Below are 19,825 nucleotides of genomic sequence, written 5' to 3'. Positions count from 1 at the left end.
AGCCACACATATATCATGCCCCCTCGTTTTGTATGGGAACTTATATTTGTAAGGGCTGAAGAGTCACACCAGGGAATGGAGAAGTCACTGCTCCCTATGTGTTGTCCTGATGAAGGGGGGGGGGATGATTTTTCAGGTCCTTTAGCTGTAGGGACTTTCTAGAGGGTATGGAATTCCTTGTTAATGTTGGGACCCATTTTGCTGTCTTACCCATTCACATGTTCCACTATAGCCTTCAGAGCTCTCTAGACCCTCATTTGATCATTGTGGAAACTAGCCCTCATTTTGCTCGTGACATCATGCTCTGAAAGACCCCCTCCTTAGAAAGTAGACCTCTGTGTACCTGGTAAACCTCTTCCCTATATGTATACAGTCACTCCACACTTTTTTCTGGAGTTGTCCTAATCCAGGGAAATGAAATCTCATATACTAAGGCACTGACATTCCCTAGCAGTCCACGTTTGTATTTTCTTCAGAGAAGATTCAGAGCCAAGGCAGGTACAGCCTATAAAGAGTTTAAGATTTAGATGACTTTCCTTTGAGGATTTATTGTCTGCTAATACCAAGACTTTGGAATCAGGCAATGTTATTCCTATTGGGGAAGACACAGGAGCAGGAAGTCTTAGCTCTAGCCCTGGAACTTAGAAACTGGGAGAGAAGCATTGTGGCTTATTCGCGGCATGAGTAGTTGGCCTAGAAACCAAAAAGTAGGGCAGAGCCACCTAAACAGACTGATCTAGGGAGACTTTTTGCCTTTTTTTTTTCCCCTTATAAATCATGATTGGGGATTATAGCTTATAGTGTGTGCAGGGCCCCTACAGTGAAATAGGACTAAATTAGCATGTGCTAAGGACAAGGGCATGAGTGCATGAAAGGCTAAGATTAAACAGAAAATATGTGTATATTTAGGCTGACCTTTCCCTCATCTTCCTAAAAATGTGACATGAAATCTGAAAGGGACTCAACCTCACTGATTAAAAAAATTAAACACCCTGACCCCTGGTTGCATTATATCTGAAAGGATTCTTCTTATAGGCATTCAAGTTGAATACCTGGGCCTGGGAGCCTTGTGCTTTTGAAGGCTCCTGCCATCTGTGTAATGTGGTTTGGTAGTTGTGGACTTGGAGTCCAGTCCCAGATTCTAGTCCTGTGTCTTTGTGCTCTGTGAGACCTTGGGGGCAATCATATGACCTCTCTGAGCTTTGGGTTCCTCCATGGACATGAGCCAAATGCTGCTACCTCAAGGGCTATGAATTCCCAGGTGCATCTTCTGTTTCCTCTGAGGAATATTGGAGAATTCACAAACTAACTCTGGATCCTCCTTTTCTTCCCTGCTCTCCTCACAAGATTCCTCAGTGAGATTTTAATACCCTCTTGCGAACAGAGGGTATACCTTGGCATACTGTGGTTACCACTCTGTCCTTCCAGAGAGGTGTTATAACATTGGCTTCTTCCATTGGGGGACCTCCAGCTTTGTGGACAGTTATAGGCCATCCTGCCTGCCTTCACCTAGGTACCCTGTAGAGCCCAGCAGGTGTCTCGGGTGTTTGGGGATATCCACCATAGGTTTCTTCTATGCTGGGCAGAGGGTGTCTTTTATCCCCTGGTGTTCTCTTGGAGGGATGTGAAGGAAGTGGCTCCTCCCATCACAAGGTTTTGCCATCTTCACTTGCTGTCAGAATTTTTAGGTTATATCTTGTGTATCCTAAAACATGGTGAGAAGGTGGGTGTGAGTGTGTTTGTAGTAACAGGTGTCACTCCCCAAGGAAGTGTCCTTGGTTAATCACGGTGTGTGTGTCAGAATGTACTTTGTCCATTTCTGCTTTAAAGAGGAGGCCCTGACAAAAGCTGGTCAATATCTTGCATTCCATGCATAAAGAACCAGATGTTAGAAGTTTCCTATGTTGGGGAAGAGGAAAGAGCGGGGCCCCTCCAGATTTATAGAAATCAATGTTCTCTGACAGAAGTTGGTTAGTTTTCTTGGGAAACAAGAGGAACACGTTTTTTTGATTTTCATGATGAATTATTTTCTAACAAGAGCCCTCTTTGACTTTTAGTATTTGGCCAGGGTGAATGAGCACAACATACTAATGGGGTAGAATCCCACAAAGCAACACAGCCTGGCCTCTAGTTCCCCTTTCTTTTTTAATTATTAATTTGCGTTTTGTACTCGCTTTACATGCAGGCTCATTGTCAGAGGCACCTCTTAATGCAGGTAGGGCTATTCTTTTCTGGGTTCTTCTCCCTGAACCAGACCTGGAAGGAAAGTCATGGAGATGGATGTGGGACATCAGATGTTTCTACATGAAGTGCTGGCTTCCAGCTAGCTGGGATGACCACTTTGGAACACAGATCTCTGTGGATGATTAGAAAGAGGCCCAGGAAAAGCTGTCTAAGTGGGGCATGGTGGTTCATACCTTTAATCCCAGCTACTCAGGAGTCTGAGACAGGAGGATCATGAGTTTGAGGCTTACCCTGGTAAAGGTAGAGAGACCCTATCTCAAAACAACAACAAATACAAGCAAAGGGGCTGGGGGTGTGACTCAAGTTGTAGAGCACTTGCCCAGCCAGAGCGAGGCCCTGGGTTCAATACCCAGCACCGCAATCTATCAATCAGTCAGTCAATAAGGCTGACTTAACTGGTATTGAGCAAGTCACCCCTCTTCATTTCTTGAAGTGGGTGCTGACCAGTACATGTCACCCACATTCTCAGTGGCTCGCTAGAAGGATGGCCTGGTCTGGGCTCTGCCCTGTGGTCATTTGGAGAAGTCAGAGATTGTTGGGTTCCTTTTCTGCTTCTGTGTATGAGTCAAGCACAGTACTTGTTTCCTTCTTGCAGGTACTTTGAGTCCTAATACCGAGTGTAGAACTTGGCAAGTTTAGGTGGGCCTCAGTTGCACTCTTTGTTATTTAGCAGGGTGACTTTCCTGTCTTGGTTTGCCAGTGGTCATCCTTCTTTGGTGGTAGCTTGTAGTTCATGCCAGGAAGCCCCTGTGGTTTTCAGGGTCTGTGTAATGTAGTGACAGTGGTATTCAAGCTGAAGGGACACCCTCTTCCTCTCCCCTGGCATGTTCTCTATGTCACTGCTGTCATTGCAGAATAAGGCCCTGGGGCTGAGCATATTTGTGGGAGGTATGTGTACATTTGTAGAGTGTCTCGTGTTATAGACACTTGAGTGGGACCAAAACACCTCCCAGAAAATAGGCTCCAGAACCAACTTTCAGTGGGTCCCTGGGGGCTGTGTGTGCTGTACACTAACCAGAGCTGATGTTGGCGTTTTGTTTTGTTTTGTTTTACTTTGTTTTTTCAAACAACCATACTCCCAACCTGACAAGGAGAGTAGGGAGGAGTCGTGAACACAGAGTGAAGAAAGGGGAAAGAAGAAAAACAAGACGTGGGTCGGCCCTCCTTCTCGAAGTGAGATAGAGACAGAACAGAATGTCAGGGAATTCAGGATTTGTGTGGGAGAAAAATTTCCTGCCTGGCGAGGAGAGCAGGAACTCTGAAAGGAGGCAGCTCCGTCAGTGAGTGTACCACTGGGATTTGTACCTTGGTGGATTCCTCATATATTACAGTGAATTTAATTAAATACATTGTGATCCCAATTGAGGGTATTCCAATTAGCTGGGTCAGGAACAAATTATTCTCCCTCCTCCAAATGAAAACATCTTAGCTCTTCTGCAGGGAAAGCATGTCCTTGGCTGCCTGACTTGCTCTGTGCAGTCCTCTTCTGCCTCCCAAGCCCTAACCCCCCTGTAACCTTACAGGTTACAATCTCAGATTGGAGATTCTGCAGCATGGCCAGCAGGACCAAGAGGTTGACCCAGTCAAGGCTGGGGAATGACTGCATGGTGTGGAAAAGGGCATAGAGGTCAGGACTCTGCTGTGGGCCCTCGTCCCTGTGTCCTCCAGGCTGGACAGCCTGAGAAGTAGTAAGAAACAAGAACAGGGTCTGTCACGTGCACACAGGCATCAGTAGCTAGACAGATCCTGTTCTAGGTTGTAAGTAGCCCTCTCACTCAAAAGCCCATAAATATGAAGGCAAAAGACATTTGACATCTCAATTCCTGTCCAATTCTTCTCTTCTGGATCAAGAGACTAGAAGCCCCAGCCATTTGAAATAGAACCCTTATGTCCATATTAAAATTTTATCTGTCAATTCCTTATTGCAAGGAAATCCTATGTCATGGGGAGAGAATGGACATTTGGAAGTTAAGACTTCAGTGAGTCTTTGATTTCACAGTTTATAATACCACCAAAGTTCCTTGCTTTAGACTCTGTCTCCCTCCACCCCCATTAGCTTTTATTCACTCAGTTTTAGTTGGTGCTTTAGTAAATGTAATTCTTTGGTTTTAGTGAGCCAGGGTAGCAGTTCCTGAATCTTGTACATCGTTCCCACTCCCAGTCCCAGGTGAGACCCTTGCTCCTAGTAAGAGCCCAGCCAGGATTTTGGCTTTTGAGGGGCTTTGTGGAGAACCTGAGGAGAAGTACTACAAGCAGGTCATCCTTTTCTTTCACATCTTCCCCACCATAGCTGCCTCCTTCCTAGGGCATGGCCTCCAGAAGACATTGTCATGCTGTGTCCCATCTTCCCAGAGTCCTCTGCAAGGAGCCTTGTCTCAGAGGGGAAACACTGAAGATAAACCATTAAAAAATAAGCAATTTCTGTCAAGAAGAGAAGCTTTTTATTGTCGGTTGTAATTTCTTTAACATTTTGCAGTGAGCTCTTGTTGGTTCTTCCAACCCCAGTTGTGAAATTGTTCTAGGGCTGCTGTTACTTGTAGGGATTTAATTTTGTTCCAAGTGCTGCATTGGACTGTGTTGAATCACCCATTGTGGAGGACCAGGAGAGGGGGATTGTTCTCACTTGGTACAGAGGAAGCCCTTTGCATTCAGACCCACAGGTTGGCACAGTTTTCCTGTGAACCCTTCAGCCAGGTCCCATGATTGAAGGCTCAGTCCTCTCTTGTGAGTTCACTGTAGCACCTAGTCAGTACATTTGTACTTTATCTTCCAACAAGGGTTTTCTTTGATTTTTTAGTAGCCATGGGATGCAGACCTGTGAGTGTGTGAGTCCTAGGGCAGTCATCAGATAGGAAGCGCTGGTGGGGCCGCTTTGGTATTTGCAGTCTTGTGCTCTAGCTTCTCAGTGTCTTACATTACAAGCTGAACAAGGGCGATATCCCAGCTGGATCAGAGGCCGTGATCAGGGCATGGGCAGGGAATAGATCCAGGGAGGTCAGAAAGGAGGCAGTGACACAAAACAGTCCCAAGGCATTTTCTGTGTGCTTGGTCTCTTCAGGGACTGGGGTGAGAGATGGGGGGGAGGGGAGGAGAAATAGGGAAGGACAGAGAATTACACAAGCACACAAAACCCTCACATTATCTGAATTTCCTCCTCCAGAAGGATGTTGGCTATGTAAAGTGAGCCTGGTTCTAGTCCTTCCACTCTCACTAGCTGGGTTACCTAAGGTTGGTCACTAAGCTTTTGGGGTTGTTTTCCCTGCTTCACATGTAGCCAAGTGTATCCCTCTAAAGGGTCATTTGGAGAAGAACATGGCCTTTCTACACCTGGAGCAGGTCAGTTCCCTGATGGTCAGTAAATAGGGTCTAGAGCTTTCAGCAGATTCTCAAGAGGTCCCCAAATGTTGTGAGCTCCATTCTTGGATGATCTTTATGTCTCAGAGCACAGAAGTCTGGGGTCTACTGTTTTTTGATGCCCATTGTTCTTGTACCCCCAACTTTAACAATCCCACATATGCCTGCTTCCTGCTGGCTTTTGAGCTTTCATGATCTGAACTCAGTACTGTGTCTGCTAAACACAATAGAGGATGTAATTATGACCAATGATGAGTCAGATGACCTTGAGAGATTGAGAAGGAACTAGTTGGAGGAATTTTTCTGTCATTTTTAATCCAGAAGAAAACCTGATCTTGGATTCTCTCAGTAGACTATAGTTTTAAATACAAGCGTTTAAGTTGCCTCCCTTTCTTCCCTCCATCTCTCTCCCTTCCCCCCTTTTTCTTCTCTTCCCTTCATTTTTCTCTTTTCCCCTCACCCCCTTTCCCCCTTACCCTGATTCCCTTCATCTAAGACTTTGATCCTCTTACCTGTGGCCTCCCATTTAACTGGGATCACAGGCACACACCACCATGCCTGTCAGGTTGTCTTTCTTCTGGAAAAGCCAAACAGCAGCTTTGGCTCTGTGTTAGTGACCTAGGGTGCTGTATGGGTTGGATGACCACAGGCTTTCACCCAAGTGGGGGTAGGTAGCTTTCTCTGTGAAGGACCAGATAATAATAGTTTAGACTCTGCAGGCCATATCATCTCTGACACAACTGTTCAATTTTGGTGCCTTAAAGAAAGCCATAGAGCTGGGTGTGGTGGCTCGCATGTGTAGAGCCAGTTGCATGATCTGAGCTACATGCAGTGTAGGTGAAAGAACTGAAGCTCTGGTCAGTCCAGACAAAACCGGCAGAGCCCCTGCCCTGCAGGTGTAAGGCCGAGGCCAGCCCACTCCAAAGCCACAGATTTTATGTATGTGAGCTTTGCTGTGCGCCAATAAAACTCTGTTTATAAAACCAGGCAGTGAGTTGGGTTTGATTGCAGGCTGCTTTGCCCCACCCCTGAGCTAAATAAAGTATGACCCTTTGGAGAGTGAAAGGGAGAACCTTTAATAATTGGATGACACTGGGTGGGGGGCAGTCGATGAGCAGTATTATCAGTGCTCTGGAAAGCCTCCTGGGAGCTGGTGTTTGGAGGAGATGGGAATATGCATCAGCATTCTGCTTGTCTTCAAAGAGCTACTAGAGGAAGAGACACTGGGGAGAACAAAAATACCCCATCTAAGGAGCCTTGTCATCCACAACTGTCCCATTTGCCTTCCTGCCCTGTCCCTTGGTGACATGCCTCTGGCTACAACCCTGATGGCTGGGCTCATGGCATTGGGGAACTTGGAGTGGCTTACCTCGGCACATCCCTTTCCTTTCTTCCTGCAGCACCTGCAGCAGCATGAGAGTGGCGTGGAGGGGGAGAGCTGCTACTACCACTGTGTCTTGTGCAACTACTCCACCAAGGCCAAGCTGAACCTCATCCAGCACGTGCGCTCCATGAAGCACCAGCGCAGTGAGAGCCTGCGCAAGCTGCAGAGGCTGCAGAAGGGCCTTCCAGAGGAGGATGAGGACCTGGGCCAGATCTTCACCATCCGCAGGTGTCCCTCCACCGACCCAGGTGAGGTGTCTCCTGGCTGTGGGAGGCCAGGTTGGGCCTGGTCCTTGGCCTCCACGAGGCCTCCTGAGGTCATCTGCTGGGGGCCCCTTTACTTGTGCAACTTTACTTGGGCCTCATACCTGATGTTGGATTGGTTCCTCCCCAACATCCTTTTAAATGTTTTGTTTTTCAAAGAAAGTCACCCCACTTTATATCAGGCATATGCTCAGCCATAAGGAAGTGACAGCCCTCTACTTAGGATTCAGGTTCACAGAAGATCTTCTGTCCCCTGTCCCCAAACTCCTCCAGTTTGTCCTCTTGCTTACATTCTTGGTTCAGAGTAACCTAGAAATTGCTACATTGTGTACCTTGCTCAGTATTAAGAGGAGACAGTTTGTAGCCTCAACATCTGGTCTCTAAAAGTGAACTTCAGAGAATCAAAATCAATGCTTGCTGGAAAAATCTTCATTGTATTTGAGAGTGATTCCCATTATTCTACTGGTCCTGGCTTCTTGCTCCTTCCCAGAGTCTTCACCCTATGGTAGAACTCACCCTGTTTCTCCCTCCCTTCTTGCTGTCTCATCTATGATCACCTTTTCTGTCTTCCTCCCCTTTGTGACTCTTATTCCCATTGAGGCCTCATTTGGTACAGTCACCTATTCTCTTCTGTTTTTTCAGCCTTCCAGTCCCTTCTCTTCACTTGGCAGCATGAGACAGCTGCATGCCTCTTTAAGAACAATAAAGCTGGGTGTGGTGATACATGCTTGTAATCCCAGCACTCTGGAGACCGAAGCAGGAAGATTATGAGTTCAAAGTCAGCCCAAGCTACATATCAAGATCCTGTCTTCCTCCCTCCCCCTCCCAAAAAAAATCTCCAGGGCATTTCTCTTTAATCCTCCTGCTTCTCTTGCTGGTCATGGTCTAGGCCGTGGTCTTGGTCCCAGCTTGCTCCATGTGCCAGTGGGCATTAATTCCTGGTCCTCAGCTCCTGGCTTTTTGAAGCTTGCATCTCCTGGTGTTACCAAATACTTCCAAACAGCTTCCTGGACATCTTGCAGGTCCCAGTTTATGGACACTGAGCTCACACTCTCCCAGAAGACTTCCTTTTCCTTGGCTAAAGAGGTGGCCATACCAGCGCCTCAGGTCCATTCCTCATCCCTCCATCTCTTCAGCAGCCTCTCAGCTACTGAGCTGTGTGGGCCTAATCTTAATGCTGCCAAATTATACATTTTTACAGTTTTTAGAGGTGAAAAGTTATATAAACCCTGTGAAAAATTGTGTGATTTTCCTCCAACCCATTCTCCAGGAGGTTTTCTGCTTTTAGATGTTTCTTTTGTGACTTCTTTTCATATTTTTCCAACATGCTTCTCCTACTGTTTCTTGAGTATTTTCAAATGATGTTATCTCTGGTTTTCTTCTCTGGATAATGAGGATTTCACTGGTGTGCTATTCTATAAATGCTCCACTCCACCATGCTCAAACATACCCATCCATAAGCTCACACAGACGCTACACATACCAATAGTCCATGCTGCTCAAAACATAGACATTTGGCCTTTTCCCACTCTGCCCCAGCCCACTGTCCCGACATAGTCCATAGCCACTCATATTTACCCATACCATAAACACACCAGCCCAGCCCACACAGACACTGCATTTACACAGACTCCCAGCCCCACAGTCACTCCACAATTACCGCACCCACACATATCCCAAACATGTACACACCACCACATAGACACTGCACCACACACCTCGTGCACACTGATACAGTCTACAAGTGTAAGCCACTGTGCCCCATACTCCTGTCCCTCACCCACACTTCCCCACCTTCTGCACACTCCAACCTCTTCCTCCATCTTCCATTAGAATGAAATAATAATTTGGGGTTATATTAATATTCAGTGTTTTCATTATTATAACTCTATAAATATTAATCACAGCTGAGCCATGTAGAGTTTCATAATTTCATTTACTTTCTTGTACAGCTTTTTGTTTTCCCTAGTTTTCTAGGTACCTATGATTAATTCATGGCCCACCTTCCTGTGCCAAAGGAGATGTTTCCTAATCTCTGAGTGCTCTGTGCTCTTGGTTTTTCTGTTAGCTTCATTTCCTCCTTGAGGTGTACTTCCTAAGCCCCTCCAAAGCCCTGTGCCCCCTGGCTCCTGTTGGGCTCATCCCCTCTGGCACCTTGACTGCTTTCTCTATACAACTGACAGGAAAGACTCCAATCTAGGAGTTTTCCTCCCTGCTGGGGAGGTTGAGGTTTCTTATCTTGGTGAAGACAAGTTTTCCTGATAGTCAGAAGGAATCATTTCTTTAGAGATCAGGATAATTTCTCTTACTTCCAGGTCACTGTGAGACTATCCCTGCAGTGTGTTTTCAGATGGATGTTCTAGTTATGGTTTAAATGCTTCGCCCCCTGGCTCCAGCTTGGTTTCTAATCTCAACCTGCTGTGTGTGAGTGACTCAGGAGCAACAGTGGGGACACTCTTTTGTCCCCAAAGCCTGGGAACTTTATGCCACCTGACTGAGGGGTGGCTGGTTCCTCTGTGCTATTTTGGCTTCCATTTGGTCCTGTTCTTCCCCATATTTTGCTATGGATTCTCCTTTTTTCCAACATGCGGGGGACCCATCCCTTTGCAAGTTTGTGGCTTGTTTGAATTTTGCCAGCTCTGCATGTGTCATTGTTTGAATCTTCTGAGAAAAGCCTTTTACCCCACAGTTCTTTCTTTCACTCTGGTCAGAATTCCCCTTTTATTAATGAGGTGCCCTAAACTAAATAGTGTACAGCTGTCATCTCCCCTGGGTCTCCAGGCTGGAACAGCCAGTGCCCTATTTTATAGCGTAGTACTTGTATTTGTACAGCCTGAGCTGGAATCATTTTCCTCCACACTGCCTTCTGGGCTCCTCTCATTTAATGCATATGAGGGGGTTTGCTCCCCCCTAGAGTGTATGAACAACTGCAGTCCAGGCTATAGACTTCCTTCCCACGTTTCCAAATCCTTTCGTATTGTCTTTGGCCTCAGTCATGTTGTCGCTCCACCCGGCCCTCCCCAACCTGTCCCTCCCACACACTCCAGAGAAGTTTGTACTCCACTGACGACAGAGGGACAGATTATTAGGTAATACTCACACTGACATTAACAGGGACATGGTTCTGTTTTAGACATCCCTGTAAGAAAATGCATCTTAAAACATATCCTCCCTGTCTCTGGGGATTGGCTTCTAAAAACTTGAAAGAATGTCTTCAACCAAAGGGACATTTTGGGCCTGATAAAATTGAGACATTTAAGATCATCAGCTTCAGATTTGTAAACATGGACTTTGTAAAGTACTCCTGGTTCTCTCCTCCTCAACCAAAGGATCAGAACACGATCCTCAGCTAGAAGCATCATTTACGTGGCATGCTAAGCCCTCTCAGGGTCTTACCTTCTCTGACCCCAAGCTGGACCCCAGTGGGTTGCGGTGTTGGCACTGTGTCATCTGAATGTTGGTGTTCTTTCTCCTTTCCTTTTCTCCTCTGTTGTTCACATACCATAAAGTTTTATGCAGAGGCCATATCAACAAGCACTTCCTTTCTAAGCTCTGGCTTTATACCCAGTTTCCTGGCACCTTCTACAGGTATCAAGATCTCCCCTGCTAGGGCAAATAAAGTGAACTCTGGAATGGTGTCTTCCTTGGGAACAGCGAAAATAACTTCCAGTTCTTCCTGTTACTTAGTTCACCAGTCTTCCAGCCAGCCAGGTTTGCCATGTAGCCCACCACCCCATAGGAAACTGTCAGTGTGAGGAAGGAGTCAAGGTCTAGGAAATTTTAAAGATCTGCTCTGTCCTTTAGAACTTTCTGGTGATCACCAGATGGATTTCTGCTACCAATGGCTTTTAACCCCTTGAGGGATCTTGCAGCCAGTTACATAAGGTATGGGTCCTGTGCTATACCAGAGGGGTAAGCCCTGGCTGCTGAAAGGATACAGGGAGTAGGCCATTGTCACCTGTGTGGTCCTGCTTACGTGGAGCTTCACCTTTAGGTCAGTGGGCAGGCCAAGTCCTATGTTGTATTGTCCCCATCCTAGTTGATGGCTTCTTTCCTGCCTCACCCCACAGTAAACACATGCCTATAAATGCATAGTCAGTCTTCTTGTTTTTAAAATGATTTGGAGCACTGGGATGCAGCTCAGTGGCAGACCACTTGCCTAACTTACAAAAGGCTCTGGGTTCAATCCCTAGCACCACAAAAGAGAAAGATAAAAAGATTTGAAAAAATGACTTAGAAACACACATCTCTGAGGAAGAATAACCTAACCAGGTGAGGCCCCATCACACTAGCATTTTAATATTTCTGCCTGGCCTTTTGATGATTAGTCTGAATATTTTATCTGCAAGACCTGGTGGTCCCTTACCTTTGTTGGGATTTGGTCTCTTCATTTCATCCCTCCCTCCCCCCACCACAGGCATAGTTAGCCTGCCATCATGGACTGGTACAGTGGGTTACAGCTCTCAGCTGCTGGCCTTGGCTATCTGCTTCCCCTGAGTGAACTAAAAGCTCTGAAAAGAATGAATGCTTACATAGGTCATATGCAGGATCAGCTTCCCTGTTTGCTTATTAAGAAGGCATTTCTGGCTCCTGGTGAAACTGAACTTAATTTCACTCCATCAGTGCCCTATTCCTTAAGAATACAAGAGGCCCTTTGTGTTTCTGCTATTGGCCTTTCTCCTCCTTCTCCTGTTTTCTCTTACTCCCCTCGCCTCAGCTACTTTTTCTTTTCTTTTATATAGACAGAGATCTTCAAGCTTTGCAATGTAATTTCTGGTGTAATTACATTGAATGATTCTCTATTGAAGGCATACTATATACGAGACATATCATAAGTTGGAGGACATTGCTAATGTTTCCTGGCATGGATACATTGGTTAATACACCAGCTCAGACATTCAAGGTGATAAGGCAGTGGCTCAGTTTACAGAAAGCATAAGCATTCAGAGTTTAAGAGCATATAGTGTTTGGAACAAAAGTTGGCTTCCTCCTTGACTGGCACATCTTTTGCTTTCAAGGTTGTGAATTTTCTAGGATCAGATAGGTGGACACACCTTGCCAAGTGATGGTGAAATTTTGATGACACGCTTTACTGGAACCCTCACTGGCTTTGCTTAGTGTGATCTTTTAAGCCAAGTTTATGCGAGTGCTGCTTAAATCATCCGGCTTAAGAGAACGAGAAGAGACACCATTTTCAGTGTTCTCATTTGACTTTGTTTTTATTTTTCAAATTTGGCAGATGACTGCTTTCTAAATGTGAAGTGCACATTTTTTTATAAATAGCTAAATTATATACAATTTTAGTATAATTTTTCTCATAGTACCAAAATATGTTGTGGCCAGTTCTCTGAATTCTAAAGTTTTGTTTTTATAAAACCAGCTCAGCTATGGTTTCTTTTTTCCTTTTTACTATATGTCCTGTTGACAAGGCAAGGGGAAGGTGTATAAAGTGTATTTCAAGCTCAAGAAGTTGATTGTGAGAGGGTATCAGAACAAATTGAGGCTGAAATTTTAAGCGTTTATGGAGGAATGGAGGAAACAAGACTTTTATTTATTTTAAGTACATTCTCTGGGCAAGAATTGTAAATTTTAGTACATTTTTTTAGAAAGATGCTTTGCCACTCAAAGATACAGAGGTCATGATGCATCATTAACAATTAAAAGAGTATAACATTGTTCAATGAGAAATGGAGTTTACCAAATAACATATAGCTTGATTTTTAAGATGAATATTTTCCTGACATCTTTGAAAATAGTCATGTTGGAGAAGCATTTGTGCCTGAAGCATCTGCCTGTTTTATGGATAGATCTCTTTATGAGGAATGAAAGAGCGCCAGGCACAGGGCAAGAGCTCAAATATTGGTGGTGCTTTGGAGTTGATAGAGGTTTTCGGCAAAGCTGCTAGCTGTGTGCCAAGAAGTAAATCTTGACTGCCTTTTGTTCATGGAGATGGCTTTCCTGTTGTCTGTGTGATGCATTCATGGTTTAGTTGCCATTGGATTATTGTGCATTCTGCATCCACAGAGGGAGGCTAGGAGTAGTTCTCATGCACTGTCTTGTTTTTCTGTTGGAACAGAGTTCTTGATTTGCCTTAATTAGTCCTCTAACAATCTGCAAAGGTCAGTGCCAATTGCCTGTTCATTTACATATGTAATTGTGATGGCTTCTGATTACATATTCCCTGTTTCAGTTCTTCCTCTGAGTACATGCAAGAGTATCCTCCCCCTCCCTCCTCCCACACCATCCACACACATGCACACTCTCACAGGGTCATGCACCCCAGCGTGGTGTGAAAGCTGAATGTCTGACTCCTCATACAGGAACCCTTTGTAATGTGGCCTAGCCTTCTCTGGAATGTCAGTGTCCCATGGAAAGGCACCTTGGAGAGGCTTTTGCCTCAGAGTTAGAGATACAGTGAAGCCAGAGTCAGGGAAATTACGTCCATAATAGGCAAGAAATCTGAGAGCCATTATCCAGGAGCCTTCTTGAACTGGGTAATTATGGGCAATTAAACTTTTCTGCTGGCTCTCTGCAAAATATGCTAATGATCTGGCCTGTTAGAAGGTGGACATTTGCAGAGTGCTGTTTCATTGCTGTCACAGGCTGCTGGCCTGGAAGAGTCCCTCCGGAGTGCACATGACATCTCCAGGATGGCTGCCTGGGCAGTGGGTCCAGGGTCTACATCCTCCCACCTACCCTGTGTTCCCTCTGTGTACTCTAGAAAGACCAGCATCTGCCCAGGGCCCTCTGCAGAAGCCAGCCTGGCTACAGTAGACTGAGTTGCAATGGTTCTTAGGCATTCATCCTTTCTTACTCTACTCCACCATTTACTAATTGCTTCATTTTTATGTGATGATCATAGCTACCAGAGTTGTTGTTATTTCAGTATCTCACACAGGAGCATGGCCATACATTGCTCTGCCTCATAGCATTCTTCTTGGCCAGGGGCTTCAGAATGTCGCCTGTACCATCTAAGTCGGTACTAGTGTGTGACCACCCAGCACTGCCCACGTTGAGCTGTGGCTGCTCCCTGCTGTGGAGGGTGATATCAACTGGTACAGCAAAAATTGACAAACGGGAAAAAGCTGCCTGCTGTCAACTCCTGGAGTTCGGAAAGGCATTGTGGTGTGTGTTTGTATTGAAGGGTAAGCAGTGTGTGTGGGGGGGGTTCACTGTTTAAGTATCTAAACATGCCAGAGACCCAGTTGACCAATCAGGGCCCAGAGACATGGGCATCCCCCTGGAATCACAGAATGCCTTGTCGTATCAAGTGTTACTTTAGTCCCATAATGCCCCAATGACCTTGGAAAGGGATATCCAAGGAATTGAAGTTTGAGACTTGGCCCTAAAGCAAACATGGACAGTATGAATAGTGACCCAGTGAGAGGTGTTTTTCTTGGGTTGAGAGTCCTCTCCCTAGATTTCACTGTGGGGAGGGACCTTGAAATTCTGACACCTATGTCAGGAAGCAGTTGGCCATCCTGTGCTGTCCATCACGTGTGCACACCCCTTATGGTTCCCCATCCCAGCTCTGCACTGAACACCTCCTTCATTGCCTCAGTGTATTTTTCAAGAGAAAGGATGATTTCTACTTGTGTTGCCTTTAGGAACAGCCAAAGAATCCATTTTTGGGGCTACTTACATCACACATGAAACCTGTTCCCAGCCTTGGTCGGAGGCCAGGGAAGAAATAGAACATGTATCTCTGCTTACAGAAATAGCTCAAAGGCTTCTCAGACATACAGATATTAAGGAACCCCCTTCCAACTGTGACCCAATTACAAGAATTATAGTTCCAAATGATTTTTTTTTTTCAAACACTGACTAGCATTGGAAAGTTTTGTGGCCTTGGAAATCAGTGTAAGCACTGCCTACATTTCCCTGGGTTCCTGCGCTTCTAGATCCCTGAAAAGCCAAAAGGAAGCTTCTCTAGGTCCTCTGTTAAGGTTAAATAGAATTGAAGTTCAATTCTATTTCTTGATTTCTAGTACTTCCTAGTGACATGTGGATCATGACTACTTCAGTGGACAGCGTGGACTTTTGGGACAGTCCAGAATGTGCTGGACAGCACTGAGTTCTTTGCTGGGAACTTTCAGATTCCTGTAGCGTATGGCCTGAATCCTCCATCTTATTCTTTGGCGTCTTGAGTAGATGGTGCTCTGTTTTCTGTTGGCCTGATGGTGTCTGTCCTTTTTGCCTCTCTCCCTGCTTTATTTTCTCAGGATGGGAGGAGTATGCTTTCAGCAAGGCATTTAATTTTGCTTTTGCCATTTACATCTTTTCCCATTAGCAGTTTTGAGGGACTTTGAAAGGACTTTGCAAAGATGCGCTCACATGTTAAAGGGCTCTTTATAGTTTTATACCTCACGACCGTCTCAAGACCTTTTGTGTATATGCTAATAAAAGAAGCTATTTATTGCTTTTCAAAGATCTTTGACCTCTGCTCTAATTAGAATATTAAAAATTGGACAGTGTGATTTTCTTGGAACAGGAGTGTCTGTTGTTTTAACCCAAAATTGTATCTCAAATTGTCATTTTATTATAAAGTCAAAAAGGAGCTTGTTGATTTTTCTCTCACTGTTTTTATTGGCTTTAGTTTTTCCCTTACAGAATGCATTAGCTTGCTAGGGCACTGTACAAGGTACCACCAACTGTGACTTAACAGAAATTTATGTCTCACAGCTCTGGAAGTTGGAAGTTTGAGATCAAGGTGTTGGCTGACTTAGTTTCTCCTGAGATCTCTCTCCTTAACTTGCCAATAGTGGTCTTCTTTTGTTCTCACATGGTGTCTCTCCCCCCATCCCCGCCACCCATATGTGAGCATCTCTGGTGCTTCCTGCATATGTGCATCCACACTTCTTATAAGGACATGAAGCAGATGGGATTAGGGCCCACTCTGAAGGCCTCATTTTAACTTTATTACTGCTGAAAAGGTCCTGTCTCCAATACAGCTACATCCTAAGGTGCTGAGGTTAGGACTTCTGCATAGCAATTTGAGAGGAACATGGTTCAGTCCCTAACATGGACTTTCTGATATCTGAGACTAGTTTCTTGTTTCGTTTTCTGTGATCACTTTTGATGTGGCAGGAGGGCAGAATGTAGAGGTGAAGGGAGGTGGCAGTAACTCCTGCATTGCTGTGAGTGCCCACCAGGCCTTCCCTGGCTTCTGTTCTCAGGCTTGGTGTTCAGTATAGGACTCCAGAAAGCCGGAAGAGTTCAGAGCAACTTGTTAGGACAGAAGAGATCAAAGCCCTGTCCTCTGAGCCCATTATGCCTGTCTTCTCTCACCCATCCTGATGGTAGCCCCACTTCACCCTCCCTCCTGGCAACCCCCAAGGGGACTTTAGCCATTCCCTTGTGGGAATGCTCTAGTGCCTATGAAATTGTTTGACAGTCTGAGCACCCATACAACCAACTGGCCCTTGCTGAGGGCACTGCGCCAGACCCACGGTAGTGCTTGTGGAAAGTATCTCCACGGCGCTTTGTAGAACTGAGCAGCACACATTGGATTTGTGCATGGAGTTCAGTGGCCCTGGTTTTGTTGCTCTGATTATGGTAAATGCAGCCCCGCCCTCCCCCAGCACCCCCACCCCCAGCACCCCCACCCCCAGCCTTGTCACATTCCATGACCTGTTAATGTAGAATTTGCTACAAAATAAATTGGTTGGGCTTCCATGCAAAGGATTTCAGCTGCTGAAGGACTTACTTTTCTTGGGTTTAATCTGGGTCATATGCTCCATGCTCGCCATTACATAAAGGCCCAGTGTGTAAGTTGTTACTCTGAATGTTGTTCATTTGGGGCTCATCTTCCACTTGTTTCCATACATCCTCATTCTCAAAGCTGGTCTGTCCCAGATTGGACCTGGGATGGATGCATGAAGGCCGGCATCCACCAGGGCTTCCTGTACTGCAGGAGGGTAATGCGGAGGTACCTTCACCTCATCGATGGCAATCGGGTGTCTCATTCTCTAAGTCACCACTCTTCCAGCTTGCTCGCCTCCATGCCATGTGGCTGATGACTCTTGATTTGGACCACACAAGAAGAGGCCATGTCCTTCACTGCAGAAGAATGTGAGGGACAGTGCTCCAAGTCCCAGCAGCCAAGGCCCAGGGCTCTGAGCATTGCTTCAGTGGGTCTCACCTCCTTGCTGTGGGCTGATGAGCCCATGCACGACACAGTAGCACTTTGTCCCAGGGATGTGGTTCTTCATCTCTAGAAATCGATCACTTCCATTGTGGGTTCCCTCGGGAGAGAAGGACAGAACCCCAGGACCGAGGAGGAGAAAAGGGACAGCATTATTTGTGACTGTGACTACAGCAGAGCACAATCCATGGGTTCTCTGAGAATTGGAAACAGTTTGAGTGGTTTTCCTGATGTCCAAAGCCCTCTTGTGATTTGCTTGGATGAGTCAAATCCAGAACTATCGAGAAACCCCACAGAGTGGAGAGGGCAGCTCTAGCTGGCCAGCCTGGGCAGGTGTCCTTACTTGAGTGGCTTCCAGCCTGTCCCCAGCATTGGAACCTTGTGAGGGGCTTTTGTGATGTGAACATATCCTGGCCACCAGCCATGCAGACTGGACCCCACACTGGGCATTTGTATGGGAATAAGTAGGATTTTGTAGTAGATGTCAGCTGAACTTTAGGTTAGTGGGATTTGGATTTTTTTTTTCTTTTTTTTGTATTTTTCATTTTTAGTTTTGGCAGTACTGGGTAATTGAATTCAGGGCTTTATGCTTGCACCTGGAGCCTCTCTACCAGACCTGGTACTTGGATTGCTAAGAAAATAGCAATAAAGTCTGCATAGGCAGTAAAAGGAAGAAGAAAATTTTAAATAAGGACCAAGATTTTTGCAAAAAGGGAGGGAAAAAGAGGGTCCCAGAGATCAGGAAGGTGCTGAAGTGTTAGGAAATGAATAGGTAAAGATAAGACACAGGAGGGAAATTAATTTTTTTTTAAAAGAAAAGGGAAACAAAAACATTTTTAAACAGACAGGAGAGGGGAAAAGTAGGCAGTATTTTAAATTTTTATTGAGACATAATATTTGTACATGTTTATGGATTTCATGATTGTGTGATTATGCTTATGATTATAAGCATTTCCATCTCTTGAAACATGAATCATTTCTGTATGATGGGTGCTTTCAGACTCCATCACAGATTGTTGTAGATAGTAGTTACCCTGCTGTGCTATAGAAAACCAGAACAAAATCCTTCTCCCTACTGTGTTTTGGTGCCCCTTATCTGACTTCTTTCTGTTGCTCTGCTCTCCCCCTGCTCAGCCCAGTGGCCACCATTCCACTCTATTCTGCTGTGAGGTGGAGAAAGTAGACGATCTTTGACTCTTCTTGCTCCTCCAGGAAAGAACCATGGCTGGAAAAGATGTGACCTGAGTTCAGAAATGGAGTTCTTTTGTCCTGCATATGCTGGATGGTCAGGTGCTGCTGTGGAGTGTGGGGCATCAGCTAGTGGGGAGAAAACTGTCTGGACTTTTCCCTTCTCCTTGGGAGGAAGACCAAATACAGAATGTCAGGTGCCTGGAATGCTATAAAAACAGAGCCTTGTGGGATGCAGGCAGCTGGGGGGCTGTTACATAGAAGGGACTTGGTGAAAATCCCTTGGAGAAGTGACATTAGAGCTGAGTGGAGAGACAGTGAGGACAAGAGCCCACCAAACACAGACACCATTGTCTGGCTGGAGGCTTAGAAAGACTGGCAGAGGCTGGAGAGGAGGGAGTGAGCTAGGGGATGTGGTCCAGCAGATAGGCCCATGGTCCCTGGCAGGCTGGGGGCATTTGGATTTTGCTCCTGTCTGGATGGGAAATTGCTGGGTGTAGTGAGGGGCACAGCTATAATTACAGCACTCAGGAGACAGAAGCAGGAGGATCTTGAGTTCAAGGCCAAACTGGGCTGCAGGTGAGCTTGTGCTACATAATGAGAACCTGTCTCTAAAAAACAAAAGAAGGAGGGGGTTGGAGCTGTAGCTCAGTGGTAGAGCATTTGTCTAGCATGCACAAGGCCCTGAGTTCAAGTCCCAACAGTTCAAAAAAGGAAGGAAAAAAAAAAGATTCTGTGTGGGGCAGGAGGGCAACAAAACTGACCCTGTTTAGGTGACTGGAAACGTGGCCTGCCGGTCCACTATTGTTTAGGTGTGAGTTGTGTGCTTCACCCCTGACCCCGATGCCCTCTCAGGCAGGGTGGGGAGGAGGTGCCACCGTGTGCTGCGGCACAGGACAGCTACAGGGGAGTCCATGCACATGCTGTCAGATCAGCATGGTTCTGTGAGGTTCTCTGCTTCAGCCCAGGGGTTGGCAGGCTTTTTTTTTTTTTTTCCAAAATCAAATTCCTTGCTTGTTGACCCCCTACCCAAATGGGAGGCCCAGGCAAGACTTTTGTCCTTTGCCTTGGGAATGAGTTATCCACCACACAGGAAGAATGAGAGATTAGCTCTGGTCAGGGACAGAGGTAGTCTATAGCAAATTGAAAGCCTTTTCTACCACATACCCTCTAACAGGTGGTTATGTTCTTCAGAATGTCTTGGGATGTAAGATTGTGGTATTTATTTCTAGGACAAGGGTTCATTTC

General features: G+C 45.7%; 1 protein-coding gene across 5 annotated transcripts in view; it reads left to right on the top strand.

The window, feature by feature from the left end:
- Zfhx3 (zinc finger homeobox 3) overlaps positions 1 to 19,825 on the top strand; it is a 246,152-nt gene that overhangs the window by 140,449 nt on the left and 85,878 nt on the right. For all 5 annotated transcript variants that reach the window (XM_074055740.1, XM_074055743.1, XM_074055742.1 and 2 more), the window contains one exon: positions 6,999 to 7,230. In XM_074055740.1, the coding sequence (XP_073911841.1) occupies positions 6,999 to 7,230 (232 nt within the window). The remainder of the gene's footprint in view (positions 1 to 6,998; positions 7,231 to 19,825) is intronic.

This window comes from Castor canadensis, chromosome 15 (genome assembly GCF_047511655.1).
Source record: "Castor canadensis chromosome 15, mCasCan1.hap1v2, whole genome shotgun sequence".
Lineage (NCBI taxonomy): Eukaryota > Metazoa > Chordata > Mammalia > Rodentia > Castoridae > Castor > Castor canadensis.
This window is presented reverse-complemented; position numbering and strand designations above follow the sequence as displayed.